This window comes from Heterodontus francisci, chromosome 3, assembly GCF_036365525.1.
Source record: "Heterodontus francisci isolate sHetFra1 chromosome 3, sHetFra1.hap1, whole genome shotgun sequence".
NCBI lineage: Eukaryota > Metazoa > Chordata > Chondrichthyes > Heterodontiformes > Heterodontidae > Heterodontus > Heterodontus francisci.
The window spans coordinates 205,775,946-205,798,640 of NC_090373.1; the positions used below are offsets into that span (position 1 = coordinate 205,775,946).

Sequence of the window (22,695 nt, forward strand, 5' to 3'; positions counted from 1 at the left end):
GCTGTTAGGAATGGAGTTCCAGGATTTTGACCCAGCGACAGTGAAGGAACGGCGATATAGTTCCTAGTCAGGATGGTGTGTGATTTGGAGGGGAACTTGCAGGTGGTGGTGTTCCCATGTATTTGCTGCCCTTGTCCTTCTAGTTGGTCCAGGTCGCGGGTTTGGAAACTGCTCTCTAAGGAGCCTTGGTGCATTGCTGCAGTGCATCTTGTAGATGGTACACACTGTTGCCACTGTGCGTCGGTGGTGGAGGGAGTGAATGTTTGTAGATGGGGTGCCAATCATGTGGGCTGTTTTGTCCTGGATGGTGTTGAGCTTCTTGAGTGTTGATGGAGCTGCACCCATCCAGGCAAGTGGAGTGTATTCCATCACACTCCTGACTTGAGCCTTGTAGGTGGTGGACAGGCTTTGTGGGAGTCAGGTGGTGAGTTAGTCCCCTCAGGATTCCTAGCCTCTGACCTGCTCTTGTCGTCAGGGTATTTATATGGCTACTCCAGTTCAGTTTCTGGTCAATGGTAGCCTAGGATGTTGATAGTGGGGGATTCAGCGATGGTAATGCCATTGAATGTCCAGGCGAGATGGTTAGATTCTCTCTTGTTGGAGATGGTCATTGCCTGGCACTTGTGTGGCGCGAATGTTACTTGCTACTTATCAGCCCAAGCCTGGATATTGTCCGGGTCTTGCTGCATTTCTACACGGACTGCTTCAGTATCTTAGGGGTCACGAATGGTGCTGATCAAAGTGCAATCATCAGCGAACATCCCCACTTCTGATCTGATGATTGAAGGAAGGTGATTGATGAAGCAGCTGAAGATGGTTGGGCCTAGGACACTACCCTGAGGAACTCCTGCAGTGATGTCCTGGAGCTCAGATGATTGACCTCCAACAACCACAACCATCTTCCTTTGTGCTAGGCATGACTCTAACCAGTGGAGGGTTTTCCCCCTGATTCCCATTGACCTCAGTTTTGCTAGGGCTCCTTGATGCCATACTTGGTCAAATGCTGCCTTGATGTCAAGGGCAGTCACTCTCACCTCACCTCTTGAGTTCAGCCCTTGTGTCCATGTTTGAACCAAGGCTGTAATGAGGTCAGGAGCTGAGTGGCCCTGGTGGAACCCCAACTGAGTGTCACTGAGCAGGTTATTGCTAAGCAAGTGCTGCTTGATGGCACTGTTGATGACACCTTACATCACTTTCCTGATGATTGAGAGTAGGCTGATGGGGCGGTAATTGGTCGGGTTGGACTTGTCCTTCTTTTTGCGCACAGGACATCCCTGGGCAATTTTCCACATCGCAGCGTAGATGCCAGTGTTGTAGCTGTACTGGAACAGATTGGCAAGGGATGCAGCAAGTTCTGGAGCACACGTCTTCAGTACTATTGCCAGAATATTGTCAGGGCCCATAGCTTTTGCAGTATCCAGTGCCTTCAGTCGTTTCTTGATATCACGCGGAGTGAATCGAATTGGCTGAAGTCTGGCATCTGTGATGCTGGGGACTTCAGGAGGAGGCCGAGATAGATCATCAACTCGGCACTTCTGCCTGAAGATTGTTGCAAATGCTTCAGCCTTATCTTTCTCTCAGAGGGTCGTGAGTCTTTGGAATTCTCTTCCTTAAAAGGCGGTGGAAGCAGAGTCGTTGAATATTTTTAAGGCAGAGGAAGATAGATTCTTGCTAAGCAAGGGGCTGGAAGGTTATTGGGGGTAGGTAGGAAAGTGGAGTTGAGGTTATAATCTTATCAGCCATGATCTTGTTGAATGACGGAACAGGCTCGAGGGGCCGAGTGGCCTACTCCTCCTAATTCGTATGTTTGTTTCTATGTTCACAGGAACCCACTGGGAAATGAAGTGTAACGTAACGCAGGGGGAGATGGTGGCGTAGTGGTAATGTCATTGGCTAGTAATCCAGAGACCCAGGCCTAATGCCCTGGGGACACAGGTTCAAATCCCACCATGGCAGCTTTGGAATTTAAATTCAATTCATAAAATATTTTGCAAACTAGTCTCAGTAATGAGCCCTCAGTAATGACTATCATTGTCATAAAAACCCATGTGGTTCACTCATGGGCTTTAGGGTAGGAAATCTGCCTGGTCTGGCCTATATGTGACTCCAGACCCATAGCAATATGGTTGACTCTGAACTGCCCTCTGAAGTTTCCCAGCAAGCCACTCAGTTCAAGGGCAATGAGGGATGGACAACAAATGCTGGCCTGCCAGTCACACCCACATCCCATGAAAGAATAAAATAAAGCCTCATCCTATATCAGGAGCCAGCAGAACCCAACATTTGTGATGCTGGTGCCCTCAGTTCATTACCTCAAATAGAAAGGCTATTTCCCTACCTCAGCACTTTCACATGATTCAAAGTAGCAGCACAGCCTAAGCATTAACCAGTTCGCCTGACTATTTCGCACAGCTCAGTCGGTATATGCACTGCATGGTGTTCTACTGAGCCACAAATCTCAAGATGCTCTCAGATTTGAGATGCTGAGTTCACTGATCTTTGTGAGGGCCTTCCAACTGTTCTCTTTCCCTGGTTACCCTCTTGCTCTTTATATATGTATAAAAAGCCTTGCAATTTTCCTTAATCCTGTTTGCCAATGACTTCTCATAACCCCTTTTAGCCCTCCTGACTCCTTGCTTAAGTTCCTTCCTACTGTCTTTATATTCTTCAAGGGATTCGTCTGTTCCTAGCCTTCCAGCCCTTACGAATGCTTCCTTTTTCTTTTTGACAAGGCTCACAATATCCCGCATTATCCAAGGTTCCCGAAACTTGCCAAACTTATCCTTCTTCCTCACAGGAACATGTTGGTCCTGGATTCCAATCAACTGACATTTGAAAGACTCCCACATGTCAGATGTTGATTTACCCTCAAACAGCCGCCCCCAATCTAAATTCTTCAGTTCCTGCCTAATATTGTTATAATTAGCCTTCCCCCAATTTAGCACCTTCACCCGAGGACTACTCTTATCTTTATCCACAAGTACCTTAAAACTTATGGAATTATGGTCACTGTTCCCGAAATGCTCCCCTACTGAAACTTCGACCACCTGGCCGGGCTCATTCCCCAATACCAGGTCCAGTACGGCCCCATCCCTAGTTGGACTATCGACATATTGTTTCAAGAAGCCCTCCTGGATCCTCCTTACAAATTCTGCCCCATCCAAGCCCCTAAGTGAGTCCCAGTCAATATCGGGGAAGTTAAAATCACCCACCATTACAACCCTGTTACCTTTACATCTTTCCAAAACTTGTCTACATATCTGCTCCTCTACCTCCCGCTGGCTGTTGGGAGGCCTGTAGAAAATTCCCCATATCGTGACTGCCCCCTTCCTATTCCTGAGCTCCACCCATATTGCTTCGCTGCACGACCCCTCAGAGGTGTCCTCCCGCAGTACAGCTGTGATATTCTCCTTAACCAGTAATGCAACTCCCCCACCCCTTTTACATCCCCCTCTATGCCGCTTGAAGCTTCTAAATCCTGGAACATTTAGCTGCCAATCCTGTCCTTCCCTCAACCAAGTCTCTGTAATAGCAACAACACCATAGTTCCAAGTACTAATCCAAGTTCTAAGTTCATCTGCCTTACCTGTTATACTTCTCGCATTGAAACAAATGCACTTCAGATCACCAGTCCCGCTGTGCTCAGCAACCTCTCCCTGCCTGCTCTTCCTCTTAATCTTACTGACCTTATTTACTAGTACCCCTTCATTTATTTCACCTGCTGTCCTCCTGCTCTGGTTCCCACCCCCCTGCCACACTAGTTTCAACCCTCCCGAGTGATGCTAGCAAACCTCGCAGCCAGGATATTTGTGCCCCTCCGGTTTAGATGCAACCCGTCCTTCTTGTACAGGTCCCATCTGTCCCTGAAGAGATCCCAATGGTCCAGATATATGAAACCCTCCTTTCTACACCAGCTGCTCAGCCACATGTTTAGCTACACTATCTTCCTATTTCCAGCCTCACTGGCACGTGGCACAGGGAGTAATCCTGAGATTACAACCCTGTAGGTCCTGTCTTTTAACTTTCTACCTAACTCCCTAAACTCCCCCTGCAGGACCTCGTCACTGTTCCTGCCTATGTCATTGGTACCGATGTGTACCACAACCTCTGGCTGTTCACCTTCCCCCTTCAGAATGCCCTCTGTCCGTTCAGAGACATCCTTGACCCTGGCACCAGGGAGGCAACATACCTTCCTGGAGTCTCTTTCACGTCCACAGAAGCGCCTATCTGTGCCCCTGACTATAGAGTCCCCTATAACTATTGCTCTTCTGCGCTTTGTCCCTCCCTGCTGAACAACAGTGCCAGCCGTGGTGCCACTGCTCTGGCTGCTGCTGTTGTTTTCCCCTGAAACCTGAATCTATTTCAAAAGGGCCAGATGGCCTGTTTCTGTGCTGTAAATTCGATGTTATTCTATGTAAAGGTTGTGTCCACATACTATAACGTGTAAATGGTACCATAATCTCCAAAGGATTGATGAGCAGAAAAAACCTGAGCTGATGCATTCAGCACGAGACACACAGTAGGAGCCGAACATGACTAGCCTGGCAGTATTGTCCTGGATTATGCAATTCCTCATGGCCTTTAAAATTGTTATTTTTTAGCTTTAGTTTTAGGTTTTAGAGATACAGTACTGAAACAGGCCCTTCGGCCCACCGAGTCTGTGCCGACCATCAACCACCCATTTATACTAATCCTACACTAATTCCATATTCCTACTACATCCCCACCAGTCCCTATATTTCCCTACCACCTACCTATACTAGGGGCAATTTATAATGGACAATTTACCTATCAACCTGCAAGTCTTTGGCTGTGGGAGGAAACCAGAGCACCTGGAGTAAACCCACGCAGTCACAGGGAGAACTTGCAAAGTCCACACAGGCAGTACCCAGAATTGAACCCGGGTCGCTGGAGCTGTGAGGCTGCGGTGCTAACCACTGCACCACTGCACCGCCACTGTATTATCTTAAAAGATCTAGACTGACAAGTATTGATTTGGAGATCTCTACCAAGGACAACTAAAATACCTTGCTAGTGTACCTGCACTTCCTGCTCTTCAATACCAGTATCCTTGAAACTATTAATATTTCATTTCACAAACTCAAAGTGCAGTCTTCAAAGGATTCAAAGTTTTAATCTTACAATGAATTATAGTAAGCCACATTATATACAGCAAACAGACGTTCCCTAATTAAATATCATATGGCTGCTGATAGTCAATCCATGTCACATAACATTCTCATTTTGGGATATGACAAGAGATGTCACATCATTTCGAGGGTCTCATATTTAATTCCCACAAAATGGGAACAGGCTGTGAGTGAGCTCCCTTTTAAAATGTCAATCTAGCACTTCAGGAGACAGGTATTAGTCACATTAGTAATTACTTTAATTCTGCAACGACACAAATGAAATTCAATGAATATTAAAAAAAAGCACATCATAGAACAAGCCCATGGTTACATTGAAGCACTGGACTCAAAAGTAAATCACAATCTCTATGAACTGCTGAAATTGGGCTTTGTCTTGTAGGCGGGGGGGAGGGGGGGGTGGAGAATGATCTGTACCAGCAATAAGCAGAGATGCATGTGGAGGTGTCCACACACTGAGCTGTCCTCAGGCAGGGAAGACAGTTAACAGGCCTCTTGTGGAGGTGTCCACACACTGAGCTGTCCTCAGGCAGGGAAGACAGTTAACAGGCCTCTTGTGGAGGTGTCCACACACTGAGCTGTCCTCAGGCAGGGAAGACAGTTAACAGGCCTCTTGTGGAGGTGTCCACACACTGAGCTGTCCTCAGGCAGGGAAGACAGTTAACAGGCCTCTTGTGGAGGTGTCCACACACTGAGCTGTCCTCAGGCAGGGAAGACAGTTAACAGGCCTCTTGTGGAGGTGTCCACACACTGAGCTGTCCTCAGGCAGGGAAGACAGTTAACAGGCCTCTTGTGGAGGTGTCCACACACTGAGCTGTCCTCAGGCAGGGAAGACAGTTAACAGGCCTCTTGTGGAGGTGTCCACACACTGAGCTGTCCTCAGGCAGGGAAGACAGTTAACAGGCCTCTTGTGGAGGTGTCCACACACTGAGCTGTCCTCAGGCAGGGAAGACAGTTAACAGGCCTCTTGTGGAGGTGTCCACACACTGAGCTGTCCTCAGGCAGGGAAGACAGTTAACAGGCCTCTTGTGGAGGTGTCCACACACTGAGCTGTCCTCAGGCAGGGAAGACAGTTAACAGGCCTCTTGCCAACATGTATTCAGTTATTAGAATTTATGACCTACAGCTGATGTAGTCTGCATGGAGGGAGTGGGACAGCACAAGATGGGTAACCTTTTAGTTTAATAATCTGGAGGTGATGGGTCTTTGGGGAGAAATGAGGGAAGAGGTGGGAGGACAGAATTTGAGAGATTTTGAAGCCCTTTATTAACAGATGTACTCAATCAAAGCTGCTCTCTGAACAATTCATATGTAACAACACACAGAGGTAACAGCATCATTACTGTTGGGATCAATACTGTTGGTATCCTGTAAATGCTCAAACCCTAACTTCAGTAAAGCAAAGGACGAATGCAGTTGGACAACCTACTTTGTTTTCGCACATCACTTAGAAGCTGGAACTTATAAACAGGCTTCAAGCACCTATAACCTCTTAGGGGTTGTGCTGGGCAGAAGAGTGTAATGACGAGAAGATCACACTACTCCAAAAATAAATCAGATACAACCCGTGGATGGAGTGGAAAATCAATATTAACAACCAGAACATCAGCTGGGTGAATTAGTAATCACACAGGCTGCGATGAAGCCTGGAAAATCCATTTAACTAGAAAATAATTACAGTAGCTCCACTCCCCTCAGGGAGGAGGGCCTGAAACTCCAGGTCAATAGAGGACTTTGAGCTGATTAACATCTGGAAGTTCGAGTGAGAAAAATGAAGCTAGATATCTGTAACTAGAGATCGCAACCATTTGGTTTCCTAGCTTTAAATCCTTCAGGAACTGGGCAGAATGTTTCCCTTTTGTAACATACTGACTCAGACTGGCAGAACACCATACCGAATTGATGCTCGAGTCTGGTATGAAACACCGAATAAACAGAGACAATGCAGCAAATACACAGCATGTTGGTTGTCAGAAAAAAAGACATGGTGACAGTGATCTCCCACCAGTTTGGACTTCCAGCATTCTCTCTGATTTTACATTTTATCTCCACCAGTGCCTTTCTGCTGGGTTGATGAACAACAGTCTGACTGCGTGAAGAGACTAAGACAGCTTCCCCTTCACAAAGACCAAGCCATTTTTGATTCCAAAAGTGATCAGCCTGACCAGCTGAGGCTAATGAAACTGCTTAGTCTTATATCTAGAAGTCACAGGTGGAAGTTTAGGAGGATTATCACTGTGGCACTCAAAGGAGAGAGAGTATAAAGGTTACAATAATAACCACACAGACAAACTGACCTCTGCTCAGAATATGCACGTTCTTTCTCTCCCTACCTTGGATACTTACATCTGCAAACTTGTGGTTCCTGAAATGTGATTTGTTGCACTTTAGTAGCTGAACAGCAAGGTTACAATCCTGTCGGTAACGCTCCTGGAGAAAAAGGGGAAAAAGTTCCAAACTGTAAAAGAAGATACATTCTTCGATCTAACACACCAGTCCTGAGACCAGAAAAAACACAAATGACCATTCTGGTCTGACCTACAACAACATTCAGGATGCCAGCAGAGTCAAAGCTCACTGATTCAAATCAGCACAATAACAGAAGATTAAAAGCAAAATACTGCAGATGCTGGAAATCTGAAATAAAAACAAGAAATGCTGGAATCACTCAGCAGGTCTGGCAGCATCTGTGGAAAGAGAAGCAGAGTTAACGTTTCGGGTCAGTGACCCTTCTTCGGAACAGAAGTTTATTTGTTTATTTATTTTTAGAAACAGAAAAAGGCCATTGGGCTCACTCAGCTGGTTCCTTTATCACAGTGCAACCCTGCCTATCTACCCACCTACTCAATTACCTAGCTTTAAACTCTCCCAATTGACTCTTCAGCCCTTTTCTTTATACTGCCCACTTCAAAGCTCTCCCTTCTTAACACTGCACTAATCTTTGGGTGCCTTCCCTTCTCACTCCTAATTGTTAACTTGTCTCTCAAGATCAGGACTGCAGTCATCAAGCAGAGTTAGATCCGACACTTCTGAATTACTATCAACTCATGTGCTACCTGCATCAATCCAGACCAGAAATCAGGACTTGGCACTTCTTTATGCTGAAAGTTACATTTAATTTTTAATAACATGGGTTTTTTTCCCCCACTGAATGGAATATCAGAAGACCAGGGAAACAAATTTACAGTTTGGTCGCAATTCATCAGTTCCTTGGAATATTCCAAAGCATGATACATCCAACAAATTACTTCTGAAGTACAATCACTGTTGTTATGTAGATAAACATGACAATACGATCCCATAAACAGCAAATTCAAAGAATGGTCACAAATCATATTTTGGTGATGTTGGTTTAGGGATGAATGCTGGTCGAGACAATGGGAGAATTCTCCTCTTCTAATAGTGCCTTGGGATTGTAGTTTCCACCTGAATAGGCAGATGATGCCTCTTTTTAACCATCTAAAGGACATCTGACAATGCAGTACTCCCGCAGCATTGCACTGGAGTGTCAGCCTCGATTAAGTCCAAGAAATTGGTCGCACCCACAACCCTCTGATTATTGAGAATGAAAATTATAGTTGCATGGTTTAATATTTTAAGAACATAAGAAATAGGAGCAGGATCTTGAAAAACAGAATGGAATTTCAAAATTTGCCAATGATACCAAACTTGAAGAAGTGGCAAACAGTGAGGATGATACAAACTGTCTGCAACAGGACATAGATAGGCTAGCAGGATGGGCAAATGGCAGATGGAATTCAATCCAGAGAAGTGTGAGGTGATATATTTTGGCAGAAGGGATAGGGTGAGTGAGATGAATGCTGGACTTAGTAGTATGATTATCTTTTTAAAAACTGTGATTTTTAATGCAGTGTAAGAAGGATTCAAGGAGACATGTGACATCACACCAACTGGTTACCATGCGAACAAGAAACCCAGATCAAAAATCCTTTAGAAAGCAGAATGCAGGGTTGTAACTCCTGAAGAACAATGGGTTTTGCTCTCCCAGACTCTCAGATCATAAACAGGGAGCCAAAGGCTCTGAAGGTAAAACTTGAGTTGAAATTTTTAACACCTGGAAACAAAGGAAGACCCGGATGGTTCTGCTGTGGCCAGACTTGCGGACTCTGCATATTGAAAAAGGCAAATAACTATTGACATGAAAACAGAAAGTGCTGGAAATACTCAGCACGTCTGGCAGCATCTGTGGACAGAGAAATAGAGTTGACGTTTCTGATTTTTCATCAGAAATAACAAATGATTCTGGATAAATTCAACATGCTTTCAGAAGTCTGGAGGCTGCAAGAAAGACCCGAAGACACAAAGACGAGCAGTGGCAGCCTCAGAAAAGAGAGAGAGAAAACATCTGATCTCAGAATACTGATACAGCAAAAGGCTGCTAAAACCTGAATCCAATTCGAAAGCAAAGGTTTTTGGAGGAAGAAAGACCAATGGGATCACCACAGATTGCCTTATTCAGAGAAGTCCAGGTCGAAAGTGCTCGGAAAAGGACATTGACCTATGAGAAGGACTGGGAGATCCAACTGGGAGAAGTTTGGGACTTTTAACTGCAAAGATATTGCTTCAATGAGAACACTGTGTAACGTATAAATGTCAAGTGTTTTATTAAGTGACCTTTGTAATTTGGTGCATTATCTACATACAATGTACTGTTTGTTAATGTTGATTTTTAGTTTAGTTGTTAAATGTAAAAGTCTTAAAACATGAAATCTTGTGTACTTTTAAAAATTGGTCTGGAGAGATTCTATCCCATGTTTTAACGTCAACGGTCTCACTGAGGTTCTAACATACGAATTAGGAGCAGAAGGAGGCCATTCGGCCCCTCGAGCCTGCTCTGCCATTCAATACGATTGAGACTGCTCTGTTTGTGTCTCGAATTTCACGCTCCCATCTATCCCCGATAATCTTTGATTCCCGTGCCCAAGAATCTATCCACCTCCGCATTAAAAATATTTAATGGCCCCACCTCCACCACCTTCTGAGGCAGAGAAGTCCAAAGTTGCACAACCCTCGGAGAGAAAAAAATTTCTCCTCATCTCTGTCCTAAAAGGGTGAACCCTAATTTTTAAAACAGTGCCCCCTAGTTCTGGACTCACCCACAAGAGGAAACATCCTTTCCACATCCGCCTTGTCAAGACTGTAATAAAAGCAAAATATTGCAGATGCTGCAAATCTGAAATAAAAAAGAGAAATGCTGGAAATACTCAGCAGGTCTGGCAGCATCTGTGGAGAGAGAAGCAGAGTTAACGTTTCAGGTCAGTGACCCTTCATCAGAACCTTGTCAAGACTGTTCAGGATCCTACAAACTTCAATCAAGTCTCTCCTCACTTTTCTAAACTCCAGTGAAAACAAGTCTGTCCAACCTTTCCTCATAAGACAACCCGCTCATTCCAGATATCAATCTAGTAAACCTCCTCTGAACTGCCTCCACCGCATTCATATCCTTCCTTAAATAAGGAGACCACAACTGCACACAGTATTCGACATGTGGTCTCACCAATGCCCTGTATAATTGAAGCATAACATCCTGACTTTTATTTTCAATTCCTCTCGTAATAAAGGATAGCATTCCATTAGCCTTCTTTATTACCTGCTGTACCTGCATACTAACTTTTTGTGACTCATGCAATAGAACACCTTGATCCCTCTGCACCTCAGAATTCTGCAGTTGTTCTCCGTTTAAGTAATACTCTGCTTTTTTATTCTTCCTGCCAAAGTGAATAACTTCACAATTTCCCACATTATACTCCATCTGCCAGATTTTTGCCCACTCACTCAACCTATCTATATTGGTTTGCAACCTCCCTATGTCCTCTTCACAACATACTTTCCTACCTATATTTGCATCATTTTGGAAGGTCGAATTTGAATGCAGAATACTGGCTTAAAGACAGGATTCTTGGTAGTGTGGAGGAACAGAGGGATCTTGGGGTCCATGTCCATAGATCACTCAAAGTTGCCACCCAAGTTGATAGGGTTGTCAAGAAAGTGTATGGTGTGTTGGCTTTCATTAACAGGGGGATTGAGTTTAAGAGCCGCGAGGTTATGCTGCAGCTCTATAAAGCCCTGGTTAGACCACACTTGGAATATTGTGTTCAGTTCTGGTCGCCTCATTATAGGAAGGATGTGGAAGCTTTAGAGAGGGTGCAGAGGAGATTTACCAGGATGCTGCCTGGACTGGAGGGCATGTCCTACGAAGAAAGATTGAGGGAGCTAGGGCTTTTCTCATTGGAGCGAAGGAGGATGAGGGGTGACTTGATAGAGGGGTACAAGATGATGAGAGGCATAGATAGAGTGGATAGCCAGAGACTTTTCCCCAGGGTGGAAAGGGCTATCACCAGGGGGCATAATTTTAAGGTGATTGGAGGAAGGTTTCGGGGAGATGTCAGAGGTAGGTTCTTTACACAGAGAGTGGTGGGTGCGTGGAATGCGCTGCCAGCGGTGGTAGTAGAAGCAGATACATTAGGGGCATTTAAGCGACTCTTGGATAGGTACATGGATGATAGTAGAATGAAGGGTAGGTAGATAGTTTGATCCTAGAGTAGGTTAAAGGTTCGGCACAACATTGTGGGCCGAAGGGCCTGTACTGTGCTGTACTGTTCTCTGTTCTATCTGCAAATTTAGCTGCCATGCCATCGCCACCCTTATCTAAGTCATTGATATAAATTGTAAAAAGTTGAGTTCCCAGCACAGACCCCTGTGGAACTCCACTTGTCACATCGTACCAATCAGAAAAGGATCCATTTTTGCATACACTCTGTTTTCTGTCAGCCAGCCAATCTGCTATTCATGCTAAAATGTTAACCCCTACACCATGAGCTCCTACTTTGCATAATAACCTTTTATGTGGCACCTTGTCAAATGTCTTTTGGAAATTCAAGTACAGTACGTCAACAGGCTTCCCTTTATCCACATCACATGTTACTCCTTCAAAGAACTCCAACAAATTGGTTAAACATGATTTCCCTTTCACAAAATCATGCTGACTATTCCCGATTATCTTGAGTTTTTCTAAATGCCCAGCTGCAGCTGCAATCCTTAATGATTGATTCTAACACCTTCCCCACGACAGACATCAAGCTAACTGGCCTATGGTTATCTGTTTTTTTGCCTCCCCCACTTCTTGATTGAGGGGTTATATTTGCTACTTTCCATTCTGATGGAACCTTTCCAGAATCTAGCGAATTTTGAAAATTTAACACCAACGCATCTACTATCTCATTCGCCACCTCTTTTAAGACCCTAGGATGAAATCCATTTGGACCTGGGGACTTGTCAGCCCGCAGCTCCATCAATTTGGTCAGTCCCGCTTCCGTGGTGATTGTAATTTCACCAAGTTCCTCTCTTCCTTCTACCTCCTGTTTTACAGCTATTACTGGAATGTTTTTTGTATCCTCTATGGTGAAGACAGAAGCAAAATATTTGTTCATTTCATCCGCCTTTTCCTTATTATCTACTATTAACTCCCCATTCTCACTCTTTATAGGACCAACACTCAATTTACTTACTCTTTTCCTTTTTAAGTACCTGTAGAAACTCTTGCTATCTGTTTTTACATTTCCAGCTAGCTTCCTCTCATTTGCTAATTTCTTTCTCCTGATTAACCTTTGAGTCATTCTCTGCCGTTCTCCAATCACCTGATGTGCCACTCACCTTTGCGCAATTATATACTTTTTCCTGAAGTTGATGCTTTCCTTAACTTCTTTAGTGAACCACAGATAGTGGGTCCTCCCCTTCAAATTTTTCTTTATAGTAGCAATATACTTATCCTGAGTATTCTAAAATATCCTCTTAAATGCCTGCCACTGCTTCTCTATTGATCGATCTCCCAGTTTAGTAACCCAGTTCACTTCAGCTAGCTCAGCTTTCATGCCCACATAGTTGCCCTTATTTAAGTTTAAAATACTAGTCTTAGGCCCACTTTTCTCTCTTTCAAACTGGATGTAAAATTCAATCATACTGTGGTCGCTGCTGTCTAGAGGTGCCTTTACTCTGAAGTCATTAATTAATCCTGTCACATTACACAATACCAAGTCTAATATAACCTGCTCTCTGCTCGGTTCCAGAACATGCTGTTCTCAAACTATTCTGAAAGCAGTGAGGCAATATAGATTTAATGGCGCAGTTCGAAACAATGTTGTAGACCCAGTAAAAACACAGAGCAAAAACACATAAAAACTTAGTTAAGACAAAGGGACCATAGCACACAGATGGCCGAGGAATTGTAAACAGTATAGATAAAACATATTAATGATACCAGACCCTATCTTTGCACGTAGCAGATACAGGGGGTCGTCATGGATACTAGATAAGATTTGACTCATTGTAGATAACGGGAAACTGTGAAGTTTTGAACAGATTCTCACTGAGCCAAATAAGGAATTATCATTATGTCAGTATATCAGACCCCTATGAGTAAGAAAGAGGGGAGGGTCTTGGAAACAAGATATAACCCCTGACTGAAACTGAGGAAGGGAAGAGAACCCCGGGGAAGAACACTCGAGAAGATACCCTGAACCAGGGGCTCAGAGAACAGAAGAGCAGCAGCAAGTCTGAGACTGATCACCTCATGTCTTGACGGGTAGTATACAGTACAAGGAGTGAGATCATGTATGTGATGATTTAGTGTGTGAATAAAGTATCAATATACCTTTCACCAATCGGATTCTGCAGATTCTTTAAGAGTAAGTGCGTATTAGGCACAACAATGTGCAAGAACACAGGGACATGGAGGTTCATGTGCATCAATCTTCAAAGGACATATTGAGAGAGTGGTGAGTAAAACATATGGGATCTTGGGCTTCATAAACAGAGGCATCGAGCACAAAAACGGGGAAGTTATGCTGACCTTTATACAGCTCTGGTTAGGCCCCAACTAGAGTACTGCATCCAGTTCTGGTCACACACTTTACGAATGATGTGAGGGTCATTGAGAGGGTGCAGAGGAGATTTACCAGAATGGTTCCAGGGATGGAGGATGTTAATGATAAGGTCTTGCTGGAGAAGCGGGTGTTGTTCTCCTTAGCAAAAGAGATTGAAGGGAGATTTGATAGAGGTGTGCAAGATTATGGCAGGCTTAGATCAGAGAATCATGGAATGGATACAACACAGAAAGAGGCCATTTGGCACATAGTGTCCATGACAGCTCTCTGCAAGAGCAACTCACTCGTCCCACTCCCAGCTTTGTCCCCATAGCCCTTTAATTGTTTTCTCTTCAAGTGTTTATCCAATTCCCTGACTAAAGCCACAACTGAATCTACCTCCACCACACTCTCAGACAGTGCATTCCAGATACTTGAATCTACCTCCACCACACTCGCAGGCAGTGCATTCCAGACACTTGAATCTACCTCCACCACTCTCGCAGGCAGTGCATTCCAGATACTTGAATCTACCTCCACCACACTCTCAGACAGTGCATTCCAGATACTTGAATCTACCTCCACCACACTCTCAGACAGTGCATTCCAGATACTTGAATCTACCTCCACCACTCTCGCAGGCAGTGCATTCCAGATACTTGAATCTACCTCCACCACACTCTCAGACAGTGCATTCCAGATACTTGAATCTACCTCCACCACACTCGCAGGCAGTGCATTCCAGATACTTGAATCTACCTCCACCACACTCTCAGACAGTGTATTCCAGACACTTGAATCTACCTCCACCACACTCTCAGACAGTGCATTCCAGATACTTGAATCTACCTCCACCACACTCGCAGGCAGTGCATTCCAGACACTTGAATCTACCTCCACCACACTCTCAGACAGTGCATTCCAGACACTTGAATCTACCTCCACCACACTCTCAGACAATGTATTCCAGATACTTGAATCTACCTCCACCACACTCTCAGGCAGTGCATTCCAGATACTTGAATCTGGCAGAAATTCAGGGAGCTAGGGTGGAAGCTTAGAGCGAGAACAACCAGAGTTTTTATCTCTGGGTTGTTGCCCGTGCCACGTGCTAGCGAAGAGAGGAATAGGGAGAGAGAGGAGTTGAACACGTGGCTGCAGGGATGGTGTAGGAGGGAGGGTTTTGGTTTCCTGGATAATTGGGGCTCTTTCTGGGGTAGGTGGGACCTCCACAAACAGGATGGTCTTCACCTGAACCAGAGGGGTACCAATATCCTGGAGGGGAGATTTGTTAGTGATCTTCGGGGGGGTTTAAACTAAATCAGCAGGGGAATGGGAACCTAAATTGTAGTTCCAGTGTACAGGCTGTTGAGAGTAGTGAGGTAGGGGATAAGGTTACAGGGACGCAAGAGGGCACTGGCAAGCAAGAACTTGGTTTAAAGTGTGTCTACTTCAACGCCAGGAGCATCCGGAATAAGGTGGGTGAGCTTGCAGCATGGGTTGGTACCTGGGATCCTGATGTTGTGGCCATTTCAGAGACATGGGTAGAGCAGGGGCAGGAATGGATGTTGCAGGTTCCGGGATTTAGATGTTTCAGAAAGAACAGAGAAGAGGGTAAAAGAGGGGGGGGGGGTGTGGCATTGTTAATCAAGGAAAGTATTACAGCGGCAGAAAGGACGTTTGAGGACTCGTCTACTGAGGTAGTATGGGCCGAGGTTAGAAACAGGAGAGGAGAGGTCACCCTGTTGGGAGTTTTCTATAGACCTCCGAATAGTTCCAGAGATGTAGAGGAAAGGATAGCGAAGATGATTCTCGACAGGAGCGAGAGTAACAGGGTAGTGGTTATGGGGGACTTTAACTTTCCAAATATTGACTGGAAATACTATAGTTCGAGTACTTTAGATGGGTCAGTTTTTGTCCAGTGTGTGCAGGAGGGTTTTATGACACAGTATGTGGACAGGCCAACCAGGGGCGATGCCACATTGGATTTGGTACTGGGTAATGAACCCGGCCAGGTGTTCGATTTGGATGTAGGTGAGCACTTTGGCGATAGTGATCACAATTCGGTTAGGTTTACCTTAGCGATGGGCAGGGACAGGTATATACCGCAGGGCAAGAATTATAGCTGGGGGAAAGGAAATTATGACGCGATTAGGCAAGATTTAGGATGTGTAGGATGGGGAAGGAAACTGCAGGGGATGGGCACAAACGAAATGTGGAGCTTATTCAAGGAGCAGCTACTGCGTGTCCTTGATAAGTATGTACCTGTCAGGCAGGGAGGAAGTTGTCGAGCGAGGGAGCCGTGGTTTACTCAAGAAGTTGAAGCGCTTGTCAAGAGGAAGAGGGCGGCTTATGTTCGGATGAGACGTGAAGGCTCAGTTAGGGCGCTTGAGAGTTACAAGCTAGCCAGGAAGGATCTAAAGGGAGGGCTAAGAAGAGCAAGGAGAGGGCACGAGAAGTCATTGGCGGATAGGATCAAAGAAAACCCTAAGGCTTTCTATAGGTATATCAGGAATAAAAGAATGATAAGAGTTAGAACAGGGCCAATCAAGGATAGTAGTGGGAAGTTGTGTGCGGAATCAGAGGAGATAGGGGAAGCGTTAAATGAATATTTTTCGTCAGTATTTACAGTAGAGAAAGAAAATGTTGCCGAGGAGATTACTGAGATACAGCCTACTAGGCGAGATGGGATTGAGATTCACAAGGAGGAGGTGTTAGCAATTTTGGAAAGAGTGAAAATAGATAAGTCCCCTGGGCCAGATGGGATTTATCCTAGGATTCTCTGGGAAGCCAGGGAGGAGATTGCAGAGCCGTTGCTGTTGATCTTTATGTCGTCATTGTCGACAGGAGTAGTGCCGGAAGACTGGAGGATAGCAAATGTTGTCCCCTTGTTCAAGAAGGGGAGTAGAGACAGCCCTGGTAATTATAGACCTGTGAGCCTTACTTCAGTTGTGGGTAAAATGTTGGAAAAGGTTATAAGAGATAGGATTTATAATCATCTTGAAAAGAATAAGTTCATTTGCGATAGTCAGCACGGTTTTGTGAAAGGTAGGTCGTGCCTCACAAACCTTAGAGTTTTTCGAGAAGGTGACCAAACAGGTGGATGAGGGAAAGGCAGTGGATGTGGTGTATATGGATTTCAGCAAGGCGTTTGATAATGTTCCCCACGGTAGGCTATTGCAGAAAATACGGAAGTATGGAGTTGAAGGTGATTTAGAGCTTTGGATCAGAAATTGGCTAGCTGAAAGAAGACAGAGGGTGGTGGTTGATGGCAAATGTTCATCCTGGAGTTTAGTTACTTGTGGTGTACCGCAAGGTTCTGTTTTGGGGCCACTGCTGTTTGTCATTTTTATAAATTACCTGGATGAGGGTGTAGAAGGGTGGGTTAGTAAATTTGCGGATGACACGAAGGTCGGTGGAGTTGTGGATGGTGTCGAAGGGTGTTGTAGGGTACAGAGGGACATAGATAGGCTGCAGAGCTGGGCTGAGAGATGGCAAATGGAGTTTAATGCGGAGAAGTGTGAGGTGATTCACTTTGGAAGGAGTAACAGGAATGCAGAGTACTGGGCTAATGGGAAGATTCTTGCTAGTGTATATGAACAGAGAGATCTTGGTGTCCAGGTACATAAATCCCTGAAAGTTGCTACCCAGGTTAATAGGGCTGTTAAGAAGGCATATGGTGTGTTAGCTTTTATTAGTAGGGGGATCGAGTTTCGGAGCCACGAGGTCATGCTGCAGCTGCACAAAACCCTGTTGAGGCCGCACCTGGAGTATTGTGTGCAGTTCTGGTCACCACATTATAGGAAGGATGTGGAAGCTTTGGAAAGGGTGCAGAGGAGATTTACTAGGATGTTGCCTGGTATGGAGGGAAGGTCTTACGAGGAAAGGCTGAGGGACTTGGGGTTGTTTTCGTTAGAGAGAAGGAGGAGGAGAGGTGACTTAATAGAGACATACAAGATAATCAGAGGGTTAGATAGGGTGGATAGTGAGAGTCTTTTTCCTCGGATGATGATGGCAAACACGAGGGGACATAGCTTTAAGTTGAGGGGTGAAAGATATAGGACAGATGTCAGAGGTAGTTTCTTTACGCAGAAAGTAGTAGGGGCGTGGAACGCCCTGCCTGCAACAGTAGTAGACTCGCCAACTTTAAGGGCATTTAAGTGGTCATTGGATAGACATATGGATGAAAATGGAATCGTGTAGGTCAGATGGTCGGGGCAACATCGAGGGCCGAAGGGCCTGAACTGCGCTGTAATGTTCTAATTCTAATTCTACCTTCACCACACTCTCAGGCAGTGTATTCCAGATACTTGAATCTACCTCCACCACATTCTCAGACAGTGTATTCCAGATACTTGAATCTACCTCCACCACATTCTCGCAGGCAGTGTATTCCAGATACTTGAATCTACCTCCACCACATTCTCAGACAGTGTATTCCAGATACTTGAATCTACCTCCACCACACTCTCAGACAGTGTATTCCAGATACTTGAATCTACCTCCACCACACTCTCAGGCAGTGTATTCCAGATACTTGAATCTACCTCCACCACACTCTCAGACAGTGCATTCCAGATACTTGAATCTACCTCCACCACACTCTCAGACAGTGCATTCCAGATACTTGAATCTACCTCCACCACACTGTCAGGCAGTGTATTCCAGATACTTGAATCTACCTCCACCACTCTCTCAGACAGTGTATTCCAGATACTTGAATCTACCTCCACCACACTCTCAGACAGTGCATTCCAGATACTTGAATCTACCTCCACCACACTCTCAGACAGTGCATTCCAGATACTTGAATCTACCTCCACCACACTGTCAGGCAGTGTATTCCAGATACTTGAATCTACCTCCACCACTCTCTCAGACAGTGTATTCCAGATACTTGAATCTACCTCCACCACACTCTCAGACAGTGCATTCCAGATACTTGAATCTACCTCCACCACACTCTCAGACAGTGTATTCCAGATACTTGAATCTACCTCCACCACACTCTCAGACAGTGTATTCCAGATACTTGAATCTACCTCCACCACACTCTCAGACAGTGCATTCCAGATACTTGAATCTACCTAAACCACTCTCGCAGGCAGTGCATTCCAGATACTTGAATCTACCTCCACCACATTCTCAGACAGTGTATTCCAGATACTTGAATCTACCTCCACCACACTCTCAGACAGTGCATCCAGATACTTGAATCTACCTCCACCACACTCTCAGACAGTGTATTCCAGATACTTGAATCTACCTCCACCACTCTCGCAGGCAGTGCATTCCAGATACTTGAATCTACCTCCACCACACTCTCAGGCAGTGCATTCCAGATACTTGAATCTACCTCCACCACACTGTCAGACAGTGTATTCCAGATACTTGAATCTACCTCCACCACACTCTCAGACAGTGTATTCCAGATACTTGAATCTACCTCCACCACTCTCGCAGGCAGTGCATTCCAGATACTTGAATCTACCTCCACCACACTCTCAGGCAGTGCATTCCAGATACTTGAATCTACCTCCACCACACTCTCAGACAGTGCATTCCAGATACTTGAATCTACCTCCACCACACTCTCAGACAGTGTATTCCAGATACTTGAATCTACCTCCACCACACTCTCAGACAGTGTATTCCAGATACTTGAATCTACCTCCACCACACTCTCAGACAGTGTATTCCAGATACTTGAATCTACCTCCACCACACTCTCAGACAGTGTATTCCAGATACTTGAATCTACCTCCACCACACTCTCAGACAGTGTATTCCAGATACTTGAATCTACCTCCACCACACTCTCAGGCAGTGTATTCCAGATACTTGAATCTACCTCCACCACACTCTCAGGCAGTGTATTCCAGATACTTGAATCTACCTCCACCACACTCTCAGGCAGTGTATTCCAGATACTTGAATCTACCTCCACTACACTCTCAGGCAGTGCATTCCAGATACTTGAATCTACCTCCACCACACTCTCAGGCAGTGCATTCCAGATACTTGAATCTACCTCCACCACACTCTCAGACAGTGCATTCCAGATACTTGAATCTACCTCCACCACACTCTCAGACAGTGCATTCCAGATACTTGAATCTACCTCCACCACACTCTCAGGCAGTGTATTCCAGATACTTGAATCTACCTCCACCACACTCTCAGGCAGTGTATTCCAGATACTTGAATCTACCTCCACCACACTCTCAGACAGTGTATTCCAGATACTTGAATCTACCTCCACCACACTCTCAGGCAGTGTATTCCAGATACTTGAATCTACCTCCACCACACTCTCAGACAGTGTATTCCAGATACTTGAATCTACCTCCACCACACTCTCAGGCAGTGCATTCCAGATACTTGAATCTACCTCCACCACATTCTCAGACAGTGTATTCCAGATACTTGAATCTACCTCCACCACATTCTCAGGCAGTGTATTCCAGATACTTGAATCTACCTCCACCACACTCTCAGACAGTGTATTCCAGATACTTGAATCTACCTCCACCACACTCTCAGGCAGTGCATTCCAGATACTTGAATCTACCTCCACCACACTCACAGACAGTGTATTCCAGATACTTGAATCTACCTCCACCACACTCTCAGGCAGTGCATTCCAGATACTTGAATCTACCTCCACCACACTCACAGACAGTGTATTCCAGATACTTGAATCTACCTCCACCACACTCTCAGACAGTGTATTCCAGATACTTGAATCTACCTCCACCACACTGTCAGACAGTGTATTCCAGATACTTGAATCTACCTCCACCACACTCTCAGGCAGTGCATTCCAGATACTTGAATCTACCTCCACCACACTCTCAGACAGTGTATTCCAGATACTTGAATCTACCTCCACCACACTCTCAGGCAGTGCATTCCAGATACTTGAATCTACCTTCACCACACTCTCAGACAGTGTATTCCAGATACTTGAATCTACCTCCACCACACTCTCAGACAGTGTATTCCAGATACTTGAATCTACCTCCACCACACTGTCAGACAGTGCATTCCAGATACTTGAATCTACCTCCACCACACTCTCAGGCAGTGCATTCCAGATACTTGAATCTACCTCCACCACACTCTCAGACAGTGCATTCCAGATACTTGAATCTACCTCCACCACACTCTCAGACAGTGTATTCCAGATACTTGAATCTACCTCCACCACACTGTCAGACAGTGTATTCCAGATACTTGAATCTACCTCCACCACATTCTCAGACAGTGTATTCCAGATACTTGAATCTACCTCCACCACACTCTCAAGCAGTGCATTCAGATACTTGAATCTACCTCCACCACACTCTCAAGCAGTGCATCCAGATACTTGAATCTACCTCCACCACACTCTCAGACAGTGTATTCCAGATACTTGAATCTACCTCCACCACACTCTCAGACAGTGCATTCCAGATACTTGAATCTACCTCCACCACACTCTCAGACAGTGTATTCCAGATACTTGAATCTACCTCCACCACATTCTCAGACAGTGTATTCCAGATACTTGAATCTACCTCCACCACACTCTCAAGCAGTGCATCCAGATACTTGAATCTACCTCCACCACACTCTCAAGCAGTGCATCCAGATACTTGAATCTACCTCCACCACACTCTCAAGCAGTGCATCCAGATACTTGAATCTACCTCCACCACACTCTCAGACAGTGCATCCAGATACTTGAATCTACCTCCACCACACTCTCAAGCAGTGCATCCAGATACTTGAATCTACCTCCACCACATTCTCAGACAGTGTATTCCAGATACTTGAATCTACCTCCACCACACTCTCAAGCAGTGCATCCAGATACTTGAATCTACCTCCACCACACTCTCAGACAGTGCATTCCAGATACTTGAATCTACCTCCGCCACACTGTCAGACAGTGTATTCCAGATACTTGAATCTACCTCCACCACACTCTCAGGCAGTGTATTCCAGATACTTGAATCTACCTCCACCACACTCTCAGACAGTGTATTCCAGATACTTGAATCTACCTCCACCACACTCTCAGACAGTGCATTCCAGATACTTGAATCTACCTCCACCACACTGTCAGACAGTGTATTCCAGATACTTGAATCTACCTCCACCACACTCTCAGACAGTGCATTCCAGATACTTGAATCTACCTCCACCACACTCTCAGACAGTGCATTCCAGATACTTGAATCTACCTCCACCACACTCTCAAGCAGTGCATTCCAGATACTTGAATCTACCTCCACCACACTCTCAGACAGTGTATTCCAGATACTTGAATCTACCTCCACCACACTCTCAGACAGTGCATTCCAGATACTTGAATCTCCCTCCACCACACTCTCAGACAGTGTATTCCAGATACTTGAATCTACCTCCACCACACTCTCAGACAGTGTATTCCAGATACTTGAATCTACCTCCACCACACTCTCAGACAGTGTATTCCAGATACTTGAATCTACCTCCACCACATTCTCAGACAGTGTATTCCAGATACTTGAATCTACCTTCACCACACTCTCAGACAGTGTATTCCAGATACTTGAATCTACCTTCACCACACTCTCAGACAGTGTATTCCAGATACTTGAATCTACCTCCACCACACTCTCAGACAGTGTATTCCA

At 45.1% G+C, this 22,695-nt stretch overlaps 1 protein-coding gene across 6 annotated transcripts in view; it reads right to left on the bottom strand.

Moving 5' to 3' along the window:
- The window catches only part of tjap1 (tight junction associated protein 1 (peripheral)), a 593,272-nt gene that overhangs the window by 19,170 nt on the left and 551,407 nt on the right, over positions 1-22,695 (bottom strand). For all 6 annotated transcript variants that reach the window (XM_068028188.1, XM_068028184.1, XM_068028169.1 and 3 more), the window contains one exon: positions 7,497-7,580. In XM_068028188.1, the coding sequence (XP_067884289.1) occupies positions 7,497-7,580 (84 nt within the window). The remainder of the gene's footprint in view (positions 1-7,496; positions 7,581-22,695) is intronic.